This window comes from Hylobates moloch, unplaced genomic scaffold (genome assembly GCF_009828535.3).
Source record: "Hylobates moloch isolate HMO894 unplaced genomic scaffold, HMol_V3 SCAFFOLD_1, whole genome shotgun sequence".
NCBI classification, from domain to species: Eukaryota; Metazoa; Chordata; class Mammalia; order Primates; family Hylobatidae; genus Hylobates; species Hylobates moloch.
The window spans coordinates 852,551-872,885 of record NW_026652276.1 but is presented as its reverse complement, the minus strand read 5'-3'; the positions used below and the strand labels follow the sequence as shown (position 1 = coordinate 872,885).

General features: G+C 46.7%; 2 protein-coding genes across 8 annotated transcripts in view; one reads left to right on the top strand and one right to left on the bottom strand.

The window, feature by feature from the left end:
• The window catches only part of SNED1 (sushi, nidogen and EGF like domains 1), a 63,854-nt gene extending 54,184 nt beyond the window's left edge, over positions 1-9,670 (top strand). For 5 of the 6 annotated variants that reach the window (XM_058436531.1, XM_058436526.1, XM_032761607.2 and 2 more), the window contains 3 exons: positions 2,991-3,074; positions 3,985-4,022; positions 8,244-9,670. In XM_058436531.1, the coding sequence (XP_058292514.1) occupies positions 2,991-3,074; positions 3,985-4,021 (121 nt within the window). In that variant the 3' untranslated portion in view covers position 4,022; positions 8,244-9,670. Of the gene's footprint in view, positions 1-2,990; positions 3,076-3,984; positions 4,023-8,243 lie in introns of those variants that run through there. The other variant, XR_009212856.1, reaches the window with a different exon arrangement.
• A 1,747-nt stretch (positions 9,671-11,417) lies between these two features.
• MTERF4 (mitochondrial transcription termination factor 4) lies at positions 11,418-18,811 on the bottom strand. 2 transcript variants are annotated; one of them, XM_032761622.2, is made up of 4 exons: positions 18,615-18,811; positions 15,777-16,275; positions 13,619-13,803; positions 11,418-12,793 (listed from the first exon to the last, which is right to left on the bottom strand). In XM_032761622.2, the coding sequence occupies exons 1-4, from the start codon at positions 18,633-18,635 to the stop codon at positions 12,392-12,394; spliced, it is 1,107 nt and encodes a 368-aa protein (XP_032617513.1). In that variant the 5' UTR covers positions 18,636-18,811; the 3' UTR covers positions 11,418-12,391. The 2 variants fall into 2 exon arrangements, with proteins under 2 accessions (XP_032617513.1, XP_032617524.1); XM_032761633.2 differs by lacking the exon at positions 15,777-16,275.
• Positions 18,812-20,335: the final 1,524 nt, after the last annotated feature.

Below are 20,335 nucleotides of genomic sequence, written 5' to 3'. Positions count from 1 at the left end.
TGACCTCAGGTGATCCACCCACCTCACCCTCCCAAAGTGCTGGGATTACAGGCGTGAGCCACCGTGCCCGGCTGGCAGCGTCTAGGATTTACCATAACATCTTCAACTTCACGCCACATACCTTTAATCACTACTAGACAACTTCACTGTCCATGGCAGCGGCTGACATCAAGCTTCCACTTCCCTCCCATCCTTTGAATTATCACGAGACTTTTTCCTTCCACATACACTGTGAACTGCACAATATGTTATTTTTGCACTCAAAAATTATCTTGTTTTAGATATTGAAAGTAAAGTATTTTGTATTTACTTGCACATCTGCCTGCCAACTCCAGCACTCTTCATTCCTTTTTGTAGATCTAGGATTCTGTCTGGTATCATTTCTCTTTGCCATGAGAACTTAACTCTAACATCTCTTACAGCACAGGTCTGCAGGGGATGAATTCTCTCTGCTTTTGTTTGTCTGAAAAGATTTTTATTTCACCTTCATTTTTGAAGAATATATTTGCTGAATATAGACTTCTTGGTTGACAGTTATATTTTTTCTTTCATGACTTTAAAGTTGTCATGCCTTTGTCTTCTGGCTTGCATAGTTCCAGACAAGAAGACTGCAGTCATTCTCACCTGTGTTACACTGTATGGAATGTGTCTTCCTGCCCCTTTTGTGTTTTCCCTTTATTACTGTTTTTGGACTATTTAATTATGATGTGCTTCGGTATGGCTACGTTTTGATTCTGTGGAGTTTAAGCTTCTTGTATTTCTGGGGTTTTAGTTTTGTCAAATTTAAAATTTTTGCCATTATTTCTTCATATATTTTTCCTGTCCCTCCATTTCTTCTACTTCTGGGACTCCAGTTATGCGTGTATTAGACTGATACTGTCCCACAGGTCACTGCAGCTCTTCTCAACTTTTTCAGTCTTTTCATTTTGGACAGATTCTATTGCTATTCACTTAAGGTCATTGATCTTTTCTTCTGCAGCATCTAAGCTACCATTAATCCTGTTCAACAAAAGTTTTATTAATACTGTGTTTTATCATCTCCAGAAGTTTCATTTAGTTGTTTCTCAGATGCTCCAATTTCCGTCATTATCTTTATATTTTCCTTTAGATCACTGAACATGTGGAACGAATTTATAATGTATATTTTAAGGTCCTTGTCTGCTATTTCTGTCATCATTCTCATGTCTGAGTCTTATTCTATTTGATTATTTTTCTCTAGGTTATGGGTCACTTTTTTGATTAGTCAAATGATTCTTGAATGTCTTATAAAGTTTTTTATTGGATACTGGGCATTGTAAGTTTTATGTTACTGAATGCTGGATTTTTTTGTTGTTTTCTTTTCAAGAATGTTTTTTCTCTGCAAGGCATTATCTGAGTATAGTTTGATCCTTCTGAGGCTTGTTTTAGGGTGGCTTTGGAGTAGCCTTTTGCCCTACTTCTATGACATGACCTTTCTGGGGTTTTTTTCTTTTTTTTTTGAGATGGAGTCTTGCTCTGTCGCCCAGGCTGAAGTGCAGTGGAGCGATCTCAGCTCACTGCAACCTCTGCCCTCCTGGTTTCAAGCGATTCTCCTGCCTCAGACTCCCAAGTAGCTGGGATTACAGGCACACACCACCATGCCCAGCTAATTTTTGTATTTTAGTAGAGACAGGGTTCCACCATGTTGGCCAGGCTAGCCTCAAACTCGCAACCTCAAGTGATGGGCCCGCTTCGGCCTCCCAAAGTGCTGGGATTACAGGAGCGAGCCACCGCACCTGGCCCTTTCTGGGGTTTCTGTGGATGGCCTATTAATAAACAAGATCTCTCTACTCTGTCTCTGGGAATCGTTCAACTCCTCAGTAGTTCTTCTTTGCCTTGTGGGGATTCACCCTATGCATGCACAGCTTTATTTCCAACCACAGGCCCAAGGGGACGCTACACAGATTTCTGGAGTTCCTCCTGTGCACAGTTCCCTCCTCTTCAGTACTCTGCCCACAAATTCCAGCTGCCTCTGCCTCCCCAACTTCAGTCTCTGTTTCCTCAACTCAGTGTGACCACTGCTTGGATCCCCTTTCTCTGTGATGCCTCCAAAAACTTCTTTAGGCTGAGTTCCAGGCTGACCACAGGACTCATCTCATCTGTTTCTCTTCCCTCGGGGATTACAGTCTTGTGTTGTCTGTTTTCGAACATCTGACATACAGTTAGTTACTATATTTTGTCCAGTTCTCTGGTTGTTCACATTGGGAGGTTAATTCCAGATTCTGTTACTCTTTCATGCCCAGAAATGGAAGTCTTACCGCAGGTTTTAGATCCTAAAGGTTCTGTGAGACTTAGCATATGAGTTGGAGCTTTGCCTGCGGAACTCCTTGGATTTCCCTTTTAAACAGCGCTGACATTTGAGAACTTTAACAAAAGACAAAACGCCTTCCCATCCATCATTATCTACAAACTTGTAAGAGAGATGGTATGAGCAGGTCCCATTTTACCTGCAAGTGGGGCTTAAAACTTCAAGAGACTTGCTCGAAGTAGCCTGATTAATAAATGGAAGAGGCAGGAGATGAAATCGGGTCTCCTGTTCTACAATGCCTACATCCGAATCCTGAATCCCCAACACTTCTCAAACTTCTCTGTGAAGTACCCAGAAAAACAGAAAAGTGAGGTCATACCTTCCCCAGGCCTCAGGCCAAGTGGCCTGCCTCTAGCACTGACATGTCTTTGAAATTTCACATTTTATTTTTAGTACCATATCCTTTGTCAGTGCTCATCAGAATGCACATTAAAATGGGTTTATTTTATGCATATTATTGTACCTCAATAAATTTGTTACAAATCACATGACCTTTATGTTAGACATTTTAATACATCAATAGGAGGTAACGTTTCATTCAGGAAATAGCAGCTTTTCCCTCAAGCACCTTCAGGTTTACCTGTGGGTTCACATAGCCTAGGTTAAGCAGTTGGCAACATTGTGCTTCATTGTCTGGTTTTACAAAGCTTTCTTGTGACAACAGGTATAAAAGAGTCTACAGAGTTCACCAAGACATCTGCTTCAAAGAGAGCTGTGAAAGCACAAGCCTCAAGAAGACCCCAAACAGGTGCCTCTGGGGAGCAGGCCCATGCCATGTCCTGCATGTAGCCCACAGGGTGATGGGGCAAGGGCGGCAGTGCTATGGGATGCTGCAGGCCTGTGGGCTGAGCCAGGCAGTCTACTCGCCCAGATAGGCAGCCCCTGGGCAGCCACGTTCTGCTACGAAACTGCATGTCCATATATGTGCATGTGAGCATACCCAGAGGGGCACAGCCGGGCATGCTGGGTGCTGGGGGGAGGTCATAGGTGGGTGCTGGGGGGTCACTCTGGTTATGCATATTCACAGAGAACATGGTGCTACAATTGGGAAGTACAGGGTGTTACTGACAGCCCCGAGTATTTAATGGCCAATATAGCGCATCGCTGTTTACTTTTTATTCACTCACACCCAGGTTCTTTCCACAAAGGGTTCAAGGTAGTTACAAGAATTACTACTGTTTGGGGTTTGCTGAAAGAAGTACCTGAGAATATCATATGATTTAGAAACCACAGAGTCGAAGCCTGTCATCGCCCTCATAGACCAATGAGTAGCCACACATACTTGTTTGGCATTACCAAGTGTCAGGGCGAGGCCACAGCCTGCAGCTCACCAGCCGTGCTGCTCGGCCTGTGCACATCACCGGCTCTTCCCTAGGGTAGCTGTTGCTTGCTTCCTCCCACGTCCGTCCTCTCTCTCTCTGACTCACAGCCAGCCAGGTTTCTAGCCTTGTTATTCCCAAACTGCCGCCTCAAGCCAGGCAGGCGCACAAACTAAAATGCTAATCTCCACAGCAGTGTCTGGACTAATGGTGTCCCCCACCGTGGAATGTATGTGAGCTAAAGACAGGATCTCAGCAGGCAGCCTGGACTGAGGTAGCTGTAGGATTCAAGGTACACGGTCTCTTTTTCATTAAACGACTTTTCTCTGATTATTTCAGGAAACAAAGTAAGAGTCAGACACTGGAGAAATCTTAAGGTACGTCCCTGCTGCTCCCGCCCCACTACCACAGAGCTGCTGGGAAGTCGGGGGCGACTGCCCAGCCCTGGGCTCTCAGAGTGCCGCTGCCTACTTACTCAGCACTGCTAAAGGAAGCTCGGTCCTGTGCTGCTGTGTTACAGACTCCCGGGCAGGAAGGTTTCAGAATTCCCCAAGGGGAAACAGACATGAACCTGTTCTAGCCACTGACAAATACATCTTCAGGTAGAAATGAGGCTCTCTGTGGACAGGGGCAAATCCCACTCTCTCTCAAGGGAAATGTGGCCAAGAAACCCCTAGATCAGCTGCGGTGGGAGGAAGAGGCAGGAGGGTGGGCACTTGGAGAGGCTGGAAGACCACCTGGCACCTGGGAGGAGGGGCCACGGGCAGCGGGAGGGCCTGGGCTGCTGAGAAATTCCGGGGGTTCCAGGAGAGGGCTAAGAGAGTGTCTCCCAGATCTTGTGAATGGCATTCTATTGGAACTAGAAGTGGGGCAGGGGCCTTGATCACTTAATATTTAGAAAGTCTCGAAGACTGTCACTAGAAAGTCATCACTGACACTGGACTCACAGGCATTCATAAATCCTGACATGAAAGAAACTTTCTCTCTTTTTTGTTTAAGCTAGCATTTCCCAAACTCTTTTGGCAACCAAACCCCCATCCTGCCCCCGCCTCCCCACACAAACTGCTGAATCTTCGACACTGGTATTCTTCACAATCCCAGAGACTGGGATACACCATAGAAAGCCATCTACAACCTGTTATCAGTTTCATACTGACTATACTTTCTTATCAACATGTCACTGTGCATGAAAGATGAATTTCTGGTTGGCCTAGGACAGCTTTGCTACTCCTGCCCCTTAAAGGAGCCTTCACAGTTCATCTTCCTGGTGGTACAGATGACAGTGAGGCACCCTTGGGTAACAAGCCACCTCAAAACAGGTCTATGTTTTGTTATATGCCTAAAAAAATAAAGGAGAAATGTCATTCGGGAACCTTTAAAAACAAACAGAAGCAAAAGAGCTTTTCAGGTATAGGCTCACACACAGCAAAGGAAGAGTGTGCACACCACCTCGGGGGACAGGCCTGGGCCGGAGCTCCGCACATGGCAGGAACTTGAGCTCTGAGTTGGCCATGACAGAGTGCACGCATCTGCCTCTTCGGATGTGAAAGTCTCTCCGTAAGAGAGAAGCTGGCAGCATTCGCTTCCTGTTGACTCAAGGGAATCACTTCCCACTCCCACCTCTCCCTCCAAAGACACACACACTAAGCACACTCCAGGCTTGTAAGCAATTTCCTACAGCCAAGTGTCGCGTAACAGTGGAGATGCATTCTGAGAAATGCTTTGTGAAGCGATTTCATCTGGGCGAACATCATAGCGCGTACTTAGAACAAACCTAGATGGCACCGCATACCGCGCGCCTAGGCTGTATGGCAGAGCCTGTGCTCCCAGGCTACACACCACAGCGTGTTACTGAATACTGTAGGCAGTTGTAACACAGTGCCAAGTGTGTGTGTATCTAAACAGAAAACCTACAGCAAAAATACGGTATAAAAGATAAAAAATGGTTCACCTGTGCAGGGCACTTACCATAATTGGAATGTGCAGGACTGGCCGTTGCACAATAATAAATTAGTTCTGCAATAAGAAATTAACCTTAGCTTACTGTAACTTTTTTACTTTATACATTTTTAATTTTTACTTTTTAACTCTGTAATAACAGCTTAAAATACAAACACACTGCACAAATGTTCAAAATTATTTTCTGTCCTTATTCTAAGTGCTTTTTTCTGTTTTTAAAATTTTTAATTGTTTTTTACTTTTTAACTTTTGTTAAAAAACTAAGACACAAACACACACATTGGCTTAGGCCTACACACAAGGGCAGGATCATCCATGCCACCTTCTTCCACTTCCACATCGTGCCCCAGTAACACACATGGAGCTGCCATCTCCTGTGACAATGATACCTTCTTCTGGATACCTCCTGAAGGACCTGCCTGAGGCCATTTTACAGTTAATTTTTTTTATAAGTAGAAGGAGTACACTCTAAAATAATGATGAAGAGTATAGTAAATATGTAAATCAGTAACCACAAATTATCATCAAGTATTATGTACTGTACATAATTGTATGTGCCAGACTTCTATATATACACAGGGCAGTGCAGTAGGTTTGTATACACCAGCATCACCACAAACACATAAAGAATTATTCTAGCACTTTGGGAGGCCGAGGCTGGAGGATCACTTGAGGCCAGGAGTTCAAGACCAGCCTGGCCAACATGGTGAAACCCTGTCTCTACTAAAAATGCAAAAATTCATCAGGCATGGTGGTGGGCACCTGTAATCTCAGCTACTCAAGAGGCTGAGTCAGGAAAATCACTTGAACTTGGAAGGCAGAGGTTGCAGTGGGCTGAGATTGCACCACTATACTACAGCCTGGGCAACTGAGCAAGACCCTCTGTCTCAGAAAAAAGAAAAAAGAATTCTGTACGATGGCTGTGACCTCAGCTCCAGTGTAATCTCACGGGACCACTGTCATACACATGGCCCTTCATCGTGCAGTGCCTAACTGTACTAGGATTAAGAATCCACAAACATAATTTGGATTTGAGATCTTTATATGGTGGTAAGTCACCTGAAATATTAATATATCTTTTTAAAAGCTTGCCTAGCACATCCACTCCATAAAAACAAATCAGAAACCCCCAACTAATTATCAAATACTGGCTTATAGAACACCTATTCTTGAAATAATGGAGACAACACACAAAAAAGCAGGAAACAGAAACACGCACCCAGACACCCATCCAAGAACAACACAAGAATTCATTTCAACCCAGAGCAACCTGACACAGCCGTGCCCTTGGAGAAAAGAACCAGAGTCGTTACTGGAAGGAGGAGGGCAGGGAAGAGGAACAGCCTGTGATTTCACATTTAAAAGTTGCAATACTGAGCCCACATGTTCCTAAAGATGGGGATGTAGTCGGTGGAGGCTGCCCCTCCCCGTGTGCACTGCCACATGGTAGAATCCTGGTGCTCTAAGAATGCGGGGTTCCTCCCCATGTGCACAGCCATATGGTAGAATCCTGGTGCTCTAAGAACGCGGGGTCCTCCCCATGTGCACTGCCACATGGTAGAATCCTGGTGCTCTAAGAATGCAGGGGTCCTCCCCATGTGCACAGCCATATGGTAGAATCCTGGTGCTCTAAGAACGCGGGGTCCTCCCCATGTGCACCACCACATGGTAGAATCCTGGTGCTCTAAGAATGTGGGGTCCTCCCCGTGTGCACTGCCATATGGTAGAATCCTGGTGCTCTAAGAACGCGGGGTCCTCCCCATGTGCACCACCACATGGTAGAATCCTGGTGCTCTAAGAATGTGGGGTCCTCCCCGTGTGCACTGCCATATGGTAGAATCCTGGTGCTCTAAGAACGCGGGGTCCTCCCCGTGTGCACTGCCATATGGTAGAATCCTGGGTGCTCTAAGAACATGGGGTCCTCCCCATGTGCACTGCCATATGGTAGAATCCTGGTGCTCTAAGAACACAGGGTCCTCCCCGTGTGCACTGCCATATGGTAGAATCCTGGTACTCTAAGAATGCGGGGTCCTCCCCATGTGTACAGCCATATGGTAGAATCCCGGTGCTCTAAGAATGCGGGGGTCCTCCCCATGTGCACTGCCATATGGTAGAATTCTGGTGCTCTAAGAACGCGGGGTCCTCCCCCTGTACACTGCCATATGGTAGAATCTTGCTACTCTAAGAATGCAGGGTCCTCCCCATGTGCACAGCCATATGGTAGAATCCTGGTGCTCTAAGAATGTGGGGTCCTCCCCGTGTGCACTGCCATATGGTAGAATCCTGGTGCTCTAAGAACGCGGGGTCCTCCCCGTGTGCACTGCCATATGGTAGAATCCTGGTGCTCTAAGAACGCGGGGTCCTCCCCATGTGCACAGCCATATGGTAGAATCCTGGTGCTCTAAGAACGCAGGGTCCTCCCGTGTGCACTGCCATATGGTAGAATCCCGGTGCTCTAAGAACGCAGGGTCCTCCCATGTGCACAGCCATATGGTAGAATCCTGGTGCTCTAAGAACGTGGGGTCCTCTGGGTGACAGAGGCCCTGAGGGCCACTAAGAGAAACAGGAAGCAGCCCGTTTAAAGAGGAGTGTGAATGCCTGTCATTCTCCTCATGCTTCACTTTGTTTTTTCTTCAAAGGATTTAAGACGTTCTTGTTACACTCCACCAACCTCACGAGTTTCTAACACCCAGGAAGATGAGGTCTAAAAACTGGATGAAAAAGGACACCGTGACAGAAAAGGTCCTAGCTGGAGTCAGTCCCCTCTGTGACCTCTCTCCTCAGGCCTCTAGAGGACAGATGGCCAGGCCTGTGCACACACCAGCCCGCCCTGAGAGACCCCTCTGGGAGTCCTGCGATGCATTTAAGCAGGCTGTGCCCTCACCCAGGCTGCAGTTCCTGAAGGTGTGGTCTGTGCCTCTGCGGATGAGATGACAGCTCGCCATTCCCCAGGATTAGTGAGGCTGTCAGTCAGCCACCCTTCTGCAGTATGCAGAAACCTGTTCTTAGACTCCAAAGCCAGAGAAAGGATTCTCCCTTCGAGGCCTAACAAATTGAGAAGGAACTGTGATGGACCACTTCCAAAACAGAGACGGGGCAGGGGCTGAAGGGCAGAGACCAGGTGATGCCAGAAGGAAAGCCGGGTTGTAGCCACCGCCGCCCCTGCTCTGGTCCCCCAGCAAGTTTATGACGCTCGTGCAGGTCGACGAGCCATCCTACGGACTAGTACAATTTGGAAGAGTTAACACCAGGTGGAGCTCAGACTCTTTTAGACAACAGCGCGACTGGCAGCCTTTCTCTGTAAAGGGTCAGATAGTAAACATTTTCAGCTTTGCAGACGAGAGGTCCCCGTGGATACAGTAGTGCAGACACAGCCACAGGCATGTAATTGAATGGCTGTGGCTATGTTCCAATAAAAACTTATTTACAATAACAGGTGGTGGCCAAATTGGCCTTATTTGGTGAACCCTGTTCTATGAGATCACCTAGGCTTCAGCCTTAAACAGTGGAAGCCATCCCCTGAATGACAAGTCACAAGGGTATCAAAGAAAGACCCCTGAATTTTCATGGAAAAAGCTATCCAGACCCCTGCTTGGAAAGCTAAGTCACACTGCCACAAAGCAGCAAGGACACCTTACAAGTCTCAGTGCGACAGAGATGGACACCTGGGCTGGGCTGGGCAATGTTTAAGGTTCCTTTTAGTCCATGACTCAAGTAATGCTGTTTTAGGCTATCAGGTAGTATAAACACGGTCTTAGACATCCCCATCTTCGTAAGCAGAACAGTACGGCACCTCACCACATCTGCTTCCCACCGTGCTTCTAAGCAGCTGTCTTCCCCCTGCTAATGCTACAACCAAAGCAGCCATCCCACCTCCTCTCGTGTTGAGCCTCATGATGGCTGACCCAGCTGGAAAGCCAGCGCCCTGCCGCGTCGCCCTGACTCTGCTCAGAGCCAGCATTCCAGTCACAAAGAGGGCCTCCTTCCTTTCATCTTTTATAAAAATGTTTTTTGAAGAGTTAGAGTATATTTTAGGCTTTTTATCTTTATTAAAATTTCATGTGCATGTGTCTGTGTATTCTGCAATTTGTCATTTTCAGAAAGAAGGAACAGGCAATTCGAGAAGTTTCACCTGTACTCCCGAACTGTTCCCCAGGCTCCAGACCCACTTGAGAGCAGAAGGTGGAGCTCAATGAAGGGTCTCGAGCTCAGCGAAGGGTCACTGGGTGAACTGAGAAAACCACGTTCACAAACACGTACTGCGGACTTCCTGCAGCCCTGGGACCTGTCACTGTCTGTCCATGTAAGCTACAGCATTACTAGCAGATGCTAAGATCGAGTGATACCACTGGAAGAGTAGGTCAATCTTTCTACCAGGAAACTTGCTACTCCCTACCAGGACCTCAAGCCCCTCAGCCACACAGCAAATATGCTGCAGTGGTAGCTCAGAAGCCTTGTGTCAACAAGAACTGGCTCCTGAGTCCCAAGTGCTGTCCCAGGACTCGCCCACTGGGATGTTTTCCACATTAAATATCTAGTAAAAAGACTTCCTGGTGCTCAGGAATTACAGTTCGTTCTTGAAACATTCCAAGGAGGCCACCACAGCTTTTCCCATGTGGCTTCTTTTAAAAACTCGAATGGCTTCCTTGAAAATAAAGTCCACCCAAGGAAATCAGTAATAATAGAATCAGAAAACTATCAGGAGCATAAAGATTTATTTCTGTATCAAAATGCAAGAAGCAATCATGAGTTGCTGAATTACCCCTTTGCTAATGAAACTGGGATGGCTAAGCAGACTGAGGATTCTACTTAGTCCTCTGATTGGGCACAAGAACAACAGCCTAGGTTCTAGGGAGAATGGCAGTGACCGGGATGCCACAATGGAAGAGAAAATGAAAACACTGGCACAGTGAAATGTCTCATTTCCAAACAGTTTTTCCTAAGGCCAAGCAAGGCAATAAAGACAAACTCTCCCTTTTCCCCATTGCATGTGGGCTGCCAGGTACAAGTAAGGGAGTCTTTGCTGTGCCCACCGTCCTCCAGTGGAGAACCCAACAGGCAGGGGCCCCACTCAGGTATCAGCTCACCTCCTGCACCTCCCCTTAGCAGGAACTCCTTCCGCTGGCAAACAACTGCCACTGCCGTCTGACTCAACTGTGGCGATGTGGAGGGAGTCGCCGAGCTGCTTTTCTTTTGCAAAACAAAAGTCTTTTTCTTTGCAGTCACGCTCTAAGACAAGGCTGCTGGAGAAAACAAAAGCACCTAGACTTCAGTGCTGAATCCCCACAGTAGCATGCAGCTCACACCTACCGGGGTATTCCAGTGCATAGGGGAAAGGAACCCGGCTGAAAAACCAGCTCCTTATTTTTCTTTTAAATAAAATAATACGATCCTAAGTCCATTTACCATCTGAAGTTGTCACGAGTGAACAGTCACATTACTTTAGTGGACCAGGCCTTAGATGAGTTTCTCAGGCTCAGCACTGACGTTTTGGGCCAGATCATCCTCTCTTGTGGGACCATCCTGTGCACTGCAGGATGTTTTACAGCATCCCTGGCCTCTACCCACTAGAATCCTAGAATCTACCAGATCCTAGAATCTAGTCGATCCTAGATTGCTACGAAGGAGACTTGAATTTTGGTCCCATCATCAAAAATGCCTTCTGCATCAATCCTATGCCAGTGTCCCCTAAAGAGGGCTAACTGGAATGTACCAATCCTCCAGGACCCTTACAGCTCATGCCATCAGAGACAGGCCTCTACCTCAGGGGTCACCCCTGGCTTACATCAAATTCCTCTTTTCTTTTCCCAACATTTCAAATTGTTCTTCAGACTCACTGAGTTCCCTAAGGTGACACGCCCCCCCCACACCCACCTTGGGGGGTCATGGAGAGCTCCCTGTGGCCCTGGCTTCAGCCCACCTGCTCCATGACCCTATGCTCCTCTCCTCTGGTTCTCGAAGCTGTCTGAAACCAGGGCAGGGGAGATAACTGTATGGGACCATTCCCTGGCCTCCACCTGCCCCAGCACTCTCCAGGCCAGCACAGTCTGGCACTACAGACTACAGGGCCGGAGACACCAGGCCTGGAAGTGACCGCTGGCCAAGAGCTGACATAAAAGCCAACTTCCCCAAACAGGAAAGGCCTGTTCTTCACAAAGATAAAGAAAACTGCCAGTATTTTGCTGGCCTTAAGAAGCCATGCAAAATTAACCAATACGTCACGAATCAACTTCCTTTTACTCTGCTGTACAACTGAATACCATTATGAAGCAATATACTTTTGGATTAAAAATAAGTATTTTTGTGGAAAATCTGCTACATGTTTTCATAAAATAAAGTACTATGATGTACTAAAACCTCATATTGCCTTCTCGTAATTTTATTTTTATCACTAGAAGGAAATACAAAGTGATTCCTGAACCGGAAGAACGAACCCCATCTTCCAACTGTCACGAAATTAATCACCAACGCATTCAAAAGAGAAAAAAATAAAACCAAATGTTGATGTATTGAGTCCCCTCGATTTGAATAGCTCAACATAAGTATTTTATTCAGGATGGGACAGGGCCCTCCCCACAGACACCTGACAACAGATCAAACATGCATTTCCTGTTTCCTGTTTGGTTTGATCTGTCTCTCAGGGGACTTATAATTTTTTTCATCAAGAGACCAGTTTTAGAATAAAAAATAACTTGAGAAGATTCAAGTAAAGGACCCAAAAGCTTTAAGAGAATGAAAAGCTTCCTTGATATCTCTGGGCCCTCTGGCTCTAGTCCTTCCATCACAGCTATTCCTCCTCCTCGTCGTCCTCATCCTCATCACTGTCCTCCGCCTCATCGTCCTCCTCATCCTCATCATCGTCCTCCGCATCCTCATCCAGACTTGCCCTTTTGTCATCAGATGTGCTGCTCTCAGACTCCTCCTCCTCCCGAGCCAGGAGCTTCTTAAAAACTTCAAACTCCTCAACAGAAGTACAGGCTGTCCTGGCCAAAAACTCGGCTTCGGAAACTCTGAGGATGTCCTTGAGCAATGGGTTAGGGATCTGTGTCTGCCCCTTCTTATCAGGGGTTTGGTACCGTCCCAGGCGCTCCAGGTAAATGTGTCTCTGCTTAATCTTGGTTAGTGAATACTGCAAGTACTCAGTCTTTACAATGTCTGGATGCTTAATTCCCATCCTGAAGTACGCATACTGGAAGACACAGACACACTTAGGAGTCCCAGATACAGAGTCTTGAAACCTACCATTCTATAAACATAAAAACTTACGTTGTACAAAAGGATTCAAAAAGAATTGCCTAACTGACAACAGCGAATACCCAGTCTGGGACACTGACATTTGTGTGACAGCCGGCAGTTTCAAAACACTTTCAAATTCATCCTGAGAAACAGGGAGCAGGAAATAAAGGGGCGGGAGGGAAAAGGGGCAGGAGGGAGAAGGGGCGGGAGGGAGAAGGGGCCGGAGGGAAAAGGGGCAGGAGGGAGAGGGGGCAGAAGGAAGAGGTGGTATTTTTCTTTAAATGGGGAAGGAAAAGGATGAATATGGAAAGAATAGGCAAAACATTCAGAAGACATCTAGAAATTCGACCTAAGTTGTCATAATTATTAGTAAAAAACTGGACAACTGTTAAAATTACATTTTCAAAATCAACATGCAAAATAGATTCTGAGGACAGGAAGGTTTCAGCTATTTTAAAATTAGCTATTTCAGAGTCCCCACCTAGACTCTAAGAATAGGACTGGATCATTCATTATTAATGGCAGAAAAGTTGAAGAATAGGTTTGATCTGTGGTAAAGAAATTAAAGAACCAGAACCAAATTCTCTTTGGCTGATGTATGCAGAGCATCTAGTCTTTCACTTCCTCCACTCAAATATAAGGTGTCTGAGGCTTCTTATCCATATAACTAACCTTTACTACATTTGAAAAACCTGAGAAACTTGCTGAAGCTACACTAATCACGGTGTCAGTCATTCTCACCTGAAACTACACTAATCATGCCATCAGTCATTCTCACCTGAAACTTGTATTCCAGTTGATCCAGGTCCTCTCGAAGAACAGAGGGGCAACTGTGCAAAATCTTGGTGACTTGCTGTACCGTGAAAAGGCACTTCTCCTTGAGAAGCCTGACAGTGTCATTAATGTCCTGCTGACGCATGGTGAAAATTTCAGGGCAACAGTAAAGCACCCTCTTTAATTTCCCTGCAGAACATTCAAAAAAGGCAAACACATAATTTCAGGACACTCCAGAAACTCAAGGAGCTAGCTGCACCCAATGTAAGTCCACATTTAAAAACAAACAAGGACCCTCTCTTTCCGCAGAGCAAGTGGCAATTTCAGATCTATCTTCTCAGAAGCACCATGGAAATGATACATCTCCCCACTGACTTCCCGACACCCTCAGACTCACCATCCTTCCTCCCTATATTCCTGCTTTCTTCTGGCCTCCCACCTGAAAGGTGCCAACTTTGTATGTTGGGTCTCCTCTTGCCCTCCTCACTTGGAAAAGAATTTCCCAGGCATTTACTGGAAAGATCAGAGAGTAATATGGGAGAGTAGTTTCCTCCATATTGTGGGTTTGGGTTGATGTTTCCTTCTATAATAAAATAGTCATCGAAGCATTCACAACTAACATTCTCAAGCTGAACTCTATGAAAGGGAGTTCCATCATCATCGTCATCGTAACAGTAACAATAATAGTAACCATGAGGACACACAACACCAGTGCTGACGTCCTGGTTATCAGGGTCACCATATATCTTCTCCAAGCCAGGGCACCTTGAGTGAAAGAGGCCCTATTAAAACCGCACTAACTGGTGTAAACTGGGACTATTCCAGGCCTTCCTAGGGATAGCTGAGCAAAATTCAGTAATTGGAAACTTAAAGTCAACCATTTAAACTGTTAATTAAAATTTTCCTAACATTTGAGTTAGTGATTATCTTAATATGTGAGGAATTTCAGGAGTTTAGGTTTAGCTTCATCTCTTAAGGCTGTGCTGAGTTTGCTAATTAATCACCACCACACATAATATATTTAGACTTTTAGATTACACTGTAAGAGAGAATCTGTTAAGAAAAATATACAAGGCTACCTTTTTCTTATCTTCTAGAGAAGGAGGCCTGTAGAGATGCTGTGAAATGGTGGATCCTAAACCTTCCGCCCCTGCCTCAAAAAAAAATCTTACCAGGAAGAGTCAATAATGCAAAGAAATAATAGTGGGACTCCTCTGGTCAAACTGGGTAAGGGTCCTTGGAGACCCCCAACTCCTCCAGAAGGCCCTTAAAGAGATTCAAGGAACTTTGAGAATCCTTGAGATGTGAATATTGTTGGGGGCAGGAGTGGGGGATAAATAGAAGGGAAGGCCACTCCACGAGTTTCCCAGGAACCTGGCAAGATCTCTCATGTTCCACAGTAAATCTAAACACTCCGCTAGAATCTAAGTCTTCACAAGAGATGTTGGTTTGACATCACATCAGAGATAGAGCACTAAGACCATTTCATGTTGATTTAAACATCAAATGTTATATGTACACATATTTATCAACATCACATATCACCATCAACCCACTGAGCACATACCACATGCCCACCACTGCACTAGGTGCTAAAGACCCCACGGTGAACAAGGCAGACAAGAGTCTCTGCCCTGGCACTCAATGTTTTCTTCTAGTCTTAACTCCTCCTCCTTCCCTCTCGAAATGTATTCTGCACAGAAGGCCACTCCTATTCCTCACCTCCAAGCCGAATTATACAGTCCTCTCCAGGAACACTGACATACTCAGAAACCTTCCCTAACCCATCTCACCTTAGGCTGTTCTTTCCCCAACTCTGGCTCCTCTCACACTATATAAAATGTTTGGTTTTTTTTTTTTTTTGAGACAGCCTTGCTGTCACCCAGGCTGGAGTGCAGTGGCGCCATCTCAGCTCACTGCAACCTCCGCCTCCTGGGTTTAAGCGATTCTCATGCCTCAGCCTCCCAAGTAGCTGGAATTACAGGTGCGTGCCACCACGCCCGGCTAATTTTTGTATTTTTAGTTGAGTCAGGGTTTCACCATGTTGGCCAGGCTGATCTTGAACCCCTGACCTCAAGTGATCTGCCTGCCTCGGCCTCCCAAAGAGCTGGGATTACAGGCATGAGCCACCACACCCAGCCAAAATCTGCAACTTCTTGTACCTTCTCCAAGCCCAAGCTTTCGCAGGTAACTGGAGCGCTTCCTCATTTGCATAATAGGCAGTTTCAATAACTGGGGACTTTTCTTCAAGACCACACACACAGGCTCTGGATTCAGACCCAAGAGAATAAATTCAGAAATGATGTCCAGCAACTGTTGAGGACTGGCACCTCGCTGTACACTGAGCAATTCATTAACATGGGCACTGCTGAAACCCATGTCCAGGAGGGAACTGATGACCCTCTCTAGCTCCAAGGACCCTTGTTCCACAGGAGTCCCCTGCTTCTCAAGGAGACACTGAACAAGATTCCTCCTGCACTCTGGTTCCTGTACGTAGTTATTGGATCTAACACAAGATAACTCCTCAATGACCCCTCCATTGGAGGCTGTAGTTAGTTTGCGCAACAAAGAAGCTGTCGTCCTTCTCTGTTCTCCAAGATGAGGAGTCTGCCTAGCCATACAGGCCCAGGTGAGGGGGATCAGGCGGTGCCAATCAAGAACCTATAAGACACAGGACCAAAAGACAATTAATTCCTCACTATTCCAGTGTAATGGACACCATAAGACTTTTGAGCCAGAGTACTTACTGCCTTGGTTCCACACAAACATACAGTTTTTATAAGCAATCTGCAAAATCCTATCTGAACTTAAGCCTACAGAGAAGGAAGCTCACATAGAACAGGGCATTTCAAGGTCACAGAGATGGGAGTCAAGCAGGTACAATATTGTTAACTTTTGCAGCTTTAAGATGGGAGCGGGGACATGGAGGAAGAGGGAAAAACTATTTCTAGGCCACCTGGTCATGTGTGCCAGAAAAGTCTGGACCTCAGACTACTTTCCAGATTCATGTTCTTAAATTCATTCCACGAGAAGAATCTTGTGGGATACAGAGTTGGCCCTTGAACAACAAGGGTTTGAACTGCTTGGATCCACTTATATGTGGATTTTCTTCCACCTCTGCCACCCTTGAGACACCAAGACCAAACTCTCCTCCACCTCCTCTTCAGCCTAAAGACATTATGAGGATCTACTTCCTCTTAATGAATAGTAAATACATTTTCTCTTAGGATTTTCTTTTTGTTTTTTTTGAGACGGGGTCTCACTGTGTTGCCCAGGCTGGAGTGCAGTGATGCAATCATGGCTCACTGCAGCCTTGACTTCCCGAGGCTGAGGTAATCCTCCCACCTCAGCCTTCTGAGTAGCTGGGACTACAGGTGCACCCTACACCCTGCTAATTTTTGTATTTTTTGTAGAGATGGGGTTTTGCCCTTATGATTTTCTTAATAACGTTTTCTCTAGCTTACTTTAAGAATACAGAATGCAATATATATATATACAAGATATGTGTTAACCGTTTATGTTGTTGGTAAGGCTTCCAGTCATGAGTAGGCTATTAGTAGTTGAGTTTTGGAGGAGTCAAACGTTATACACTGATTTTCAACTGGTGTGGGGGCGGTCTGGTGCCCCTAACCCCTGTTGTTCAAGGGTCACAGTAATTAGTCAACTTGCATACACAATTCTAGTTGACCTCAAAAGTCTTCAGTGGTTCAGGCTGGCGCTTAACAAACTATGCACAAATCATCCAGGCACTCTAAGCCAGCAGTCTTCAACATTTTTGGCACCAGGGACTGGCTTCACGGAAGACAATTTTTCCACAGACTGGTGAGGGGTTTCAGGATGATTCAAGCATATTACATTTGTTGTGCACTTTATTTCTATTATTTTCACGTTGTAATATAAGATGAAATAATTATACAACTCACCATAATGTAGAATCACTGGGAGCCCTGAGCTTGTTTTCCTACAACCAGGAGGTCCCATCTAGGGGTGATGGGAAACAGTGACAGATCACTGGGCATCAGATTCTCAAAAGGAGCGTGCAACCTAGATCCCTCAAAGGCGCAGTTCACAATAGGATTCGCGCTCCAGTGAGAATCTAACGCGGCTGGTCTGACAGGAGGCGGAGCTCAGGCGGTAATGCCAGCGAAGGGAGCGGCTGTAAATGCAGACGAAGTTTGGCTGGCTCACTTGCCGCTCACCTCCTGCTGTGCAGCCTGGTTCCTAATAGACAAGCGACGGTACTGGGGGTTGGGGAACCCCTGCTCTAAACCCTTCACATCGGTCCCAACCCCTTCTCCAGCGTCATCGATTGTCGCCCTGGGGCCAGCCTGCCAATCCCAAGCTCTGGCTGCTCTCCAGCCTCCCCTGTCCAGATGCTCCCTCTGCCAGGAACACCGGGCAGTCGCTGGGGTCAGCGGGCGCGGCCCGGGAAACTGGGCTCAAGCCTAAAGACCTTTATGCTGGACTCCACTTCCTCTTAATGAAAAGTAAATACATGTTATCTTCTTGTGAAGTTGAAACTCTTGTTTACAGGCTCACGCCTGTAATCCCAGCACTTTGGGAGTTCGAGGCGGGTGGATCACCTGAGGCCAGAAGTTAGAGACCAGCCTGGCCAACACGGTGAAACCCCGTCTCTACTAAAAATACAAAAATTAGCCAGGCATGGTGGCGGGCGCCTGTAATCCCAGCTACTCGGGAGGCTGAAGCAGGAGAATTGCTTGAACCCGGGGGGCGGAGGGTGCAGTGAGCCCAGATCGCGCCATTGCACTCCAGCCTGGCGACAGAGCGAGACTTTGTCTCAAAAAAAAAAATGTCAACTCTACATCCCACAATAATTGAGCAGAGCCACGGGTCCAGAATGCCAAAACCAGGTCAGCGTGCACGGACCTCCGGGAGGGCTCCACGACCTGGCCGTGAAACACCCGGCGGCCGCGGTTCCTCTGCGTCGCTGCCCGCCCGCCTGCGACCCGGAGAAGCCCGCGCGCCCAGCTCAACCTTACCTGACGGCTGAACGCAGCCATAGCGCAGAGAAGATGGCAGCAGTTACGGCGCCGGAAGCAGCTGTCCTCCCCGGTCCTTCACTTCCGGCCCCCGGTCCGTCACCGCCGCCGTTCCCAGCGCCAGCGCGGTGCCGGTGGATCGTGATTCCGGCCCGGAGCTGTGCTGAGCGCTCACGGCCCCGCGGGGCTCAGGTGTCCCGGGGCCGCCCCTCAGCAAAGCGGGAAGGCCGGAGTCACGCCCGTCACCGCACCGCCGCCTCTGCCGCGGCCTCAGCCCTCGGGGGCCTCGGTGTCCGGTTGTTTCCGTTGCACTGCCCGTGTCCCGCTTCGCAGAGCTCTGGGCTGGGTGAACGAATGGGCCGTCCTGAAACTCGTGTTTCAGATGACCTGAGAATTCCTCTCAAGAGTACAGGTGGAGGGGAACTGGTTCCTTGCTTCAGGAACTTCACCCGAGAGCGCAGAAATCCTTCCCGAGGCAGGAAAAATGGATTCCGTTCCATATAGAGATATTTAAGATTTTATCGTGTAAAAATCTGTATTCAGCGTGAACACCGGGGCCACTTACGCACAAAAAGAAGCCTTTACCGCTTTTATTTCGTTTTACTCTCAGCCAGTGGAAGATGAGAATTTGCGGTTTTTAAAAGACCCAAGTAAAATGACAGGAATTATGGCACATTTCCCTTCATAAGCAAGAGCCGTCCCAACTTAGAGGTCTGGTTCCCTCTTAGGAAGAAATATAGTAATGTTTTAGCCCAATGTGTATTCATTCTTAAATTTCCTCTCTCGACCTGTTTTAAGAGCGTAGGCATCTTTCAAAAGGTGATGCTTGTGAGGAATAAAAAGGTGTGCTTTCTCAGCTGCCTAAATCCTGCCACCAAAGCCTTAATTTATAAGCATTTCTTGTTTTATCTACTTCATTCTGGACATAAAGGATTTGATTCTTGCATGGATACACATTTACATATCTGCTTTGCGCCAGGCATGGAGTGGGGTGCTAAATTGTTTATGTAAAACTGTCTTTTGACAAAAGGATTATATCAAAGAAAAGGAAGGTTCTCATCTGTGTAGAACTAAAGAATTAGTTGCTTTGGCAGAGTGCAGCGGCCCACGCCTGTAATCCCAGCACTTTGAGAGGCTGAGGTGGGGGGATTGCCTGGGCCCAGGAGTTCAAGACCAACCTGAGCAACATAGGAAAACCCTGTCTCTACAAAAAATAAAAAATTAGCCAGGAGTAGTGGCGTGCACCTGTAGTCCCAGCTACTCAGGAGCCTGAAGTGGGAGGATCACTTGAGTCCAGGAGGTTGAGGCTGCAGTGAGCCGTGATTGCACCACTGCACTCCAGCCTGCGTAACAGAGCAAGACCTTGTCTCAAAAAACAAAAGGAAAAAAGAAATTGGTTGCCTTCGTTGTTTTTTATAATGTAATTTTCTTCTCAAAATACTCAACTGTCAACATCTCACAATAACTTGTGTTAATACTACACCAAAGGCCTAAGAAAATCCCATGAGCCACCCCAACTCCCTGGAAAGAATCAAGGAACCTGAACAGGTTGTCTAGCTCTAGAAATAAAATGACAGCTGGGACATGGGGATTACTATGAAAAATTGACATGAGGCCGGGTGTGGTGGCTCACGCCTGTAATCCCAGCACTTTGGGAGGCCGAGGTGGGCAGATCACCTGAGGTCAGGGGTTTGACACCAGTCTGGAAAACATGGTGAAAC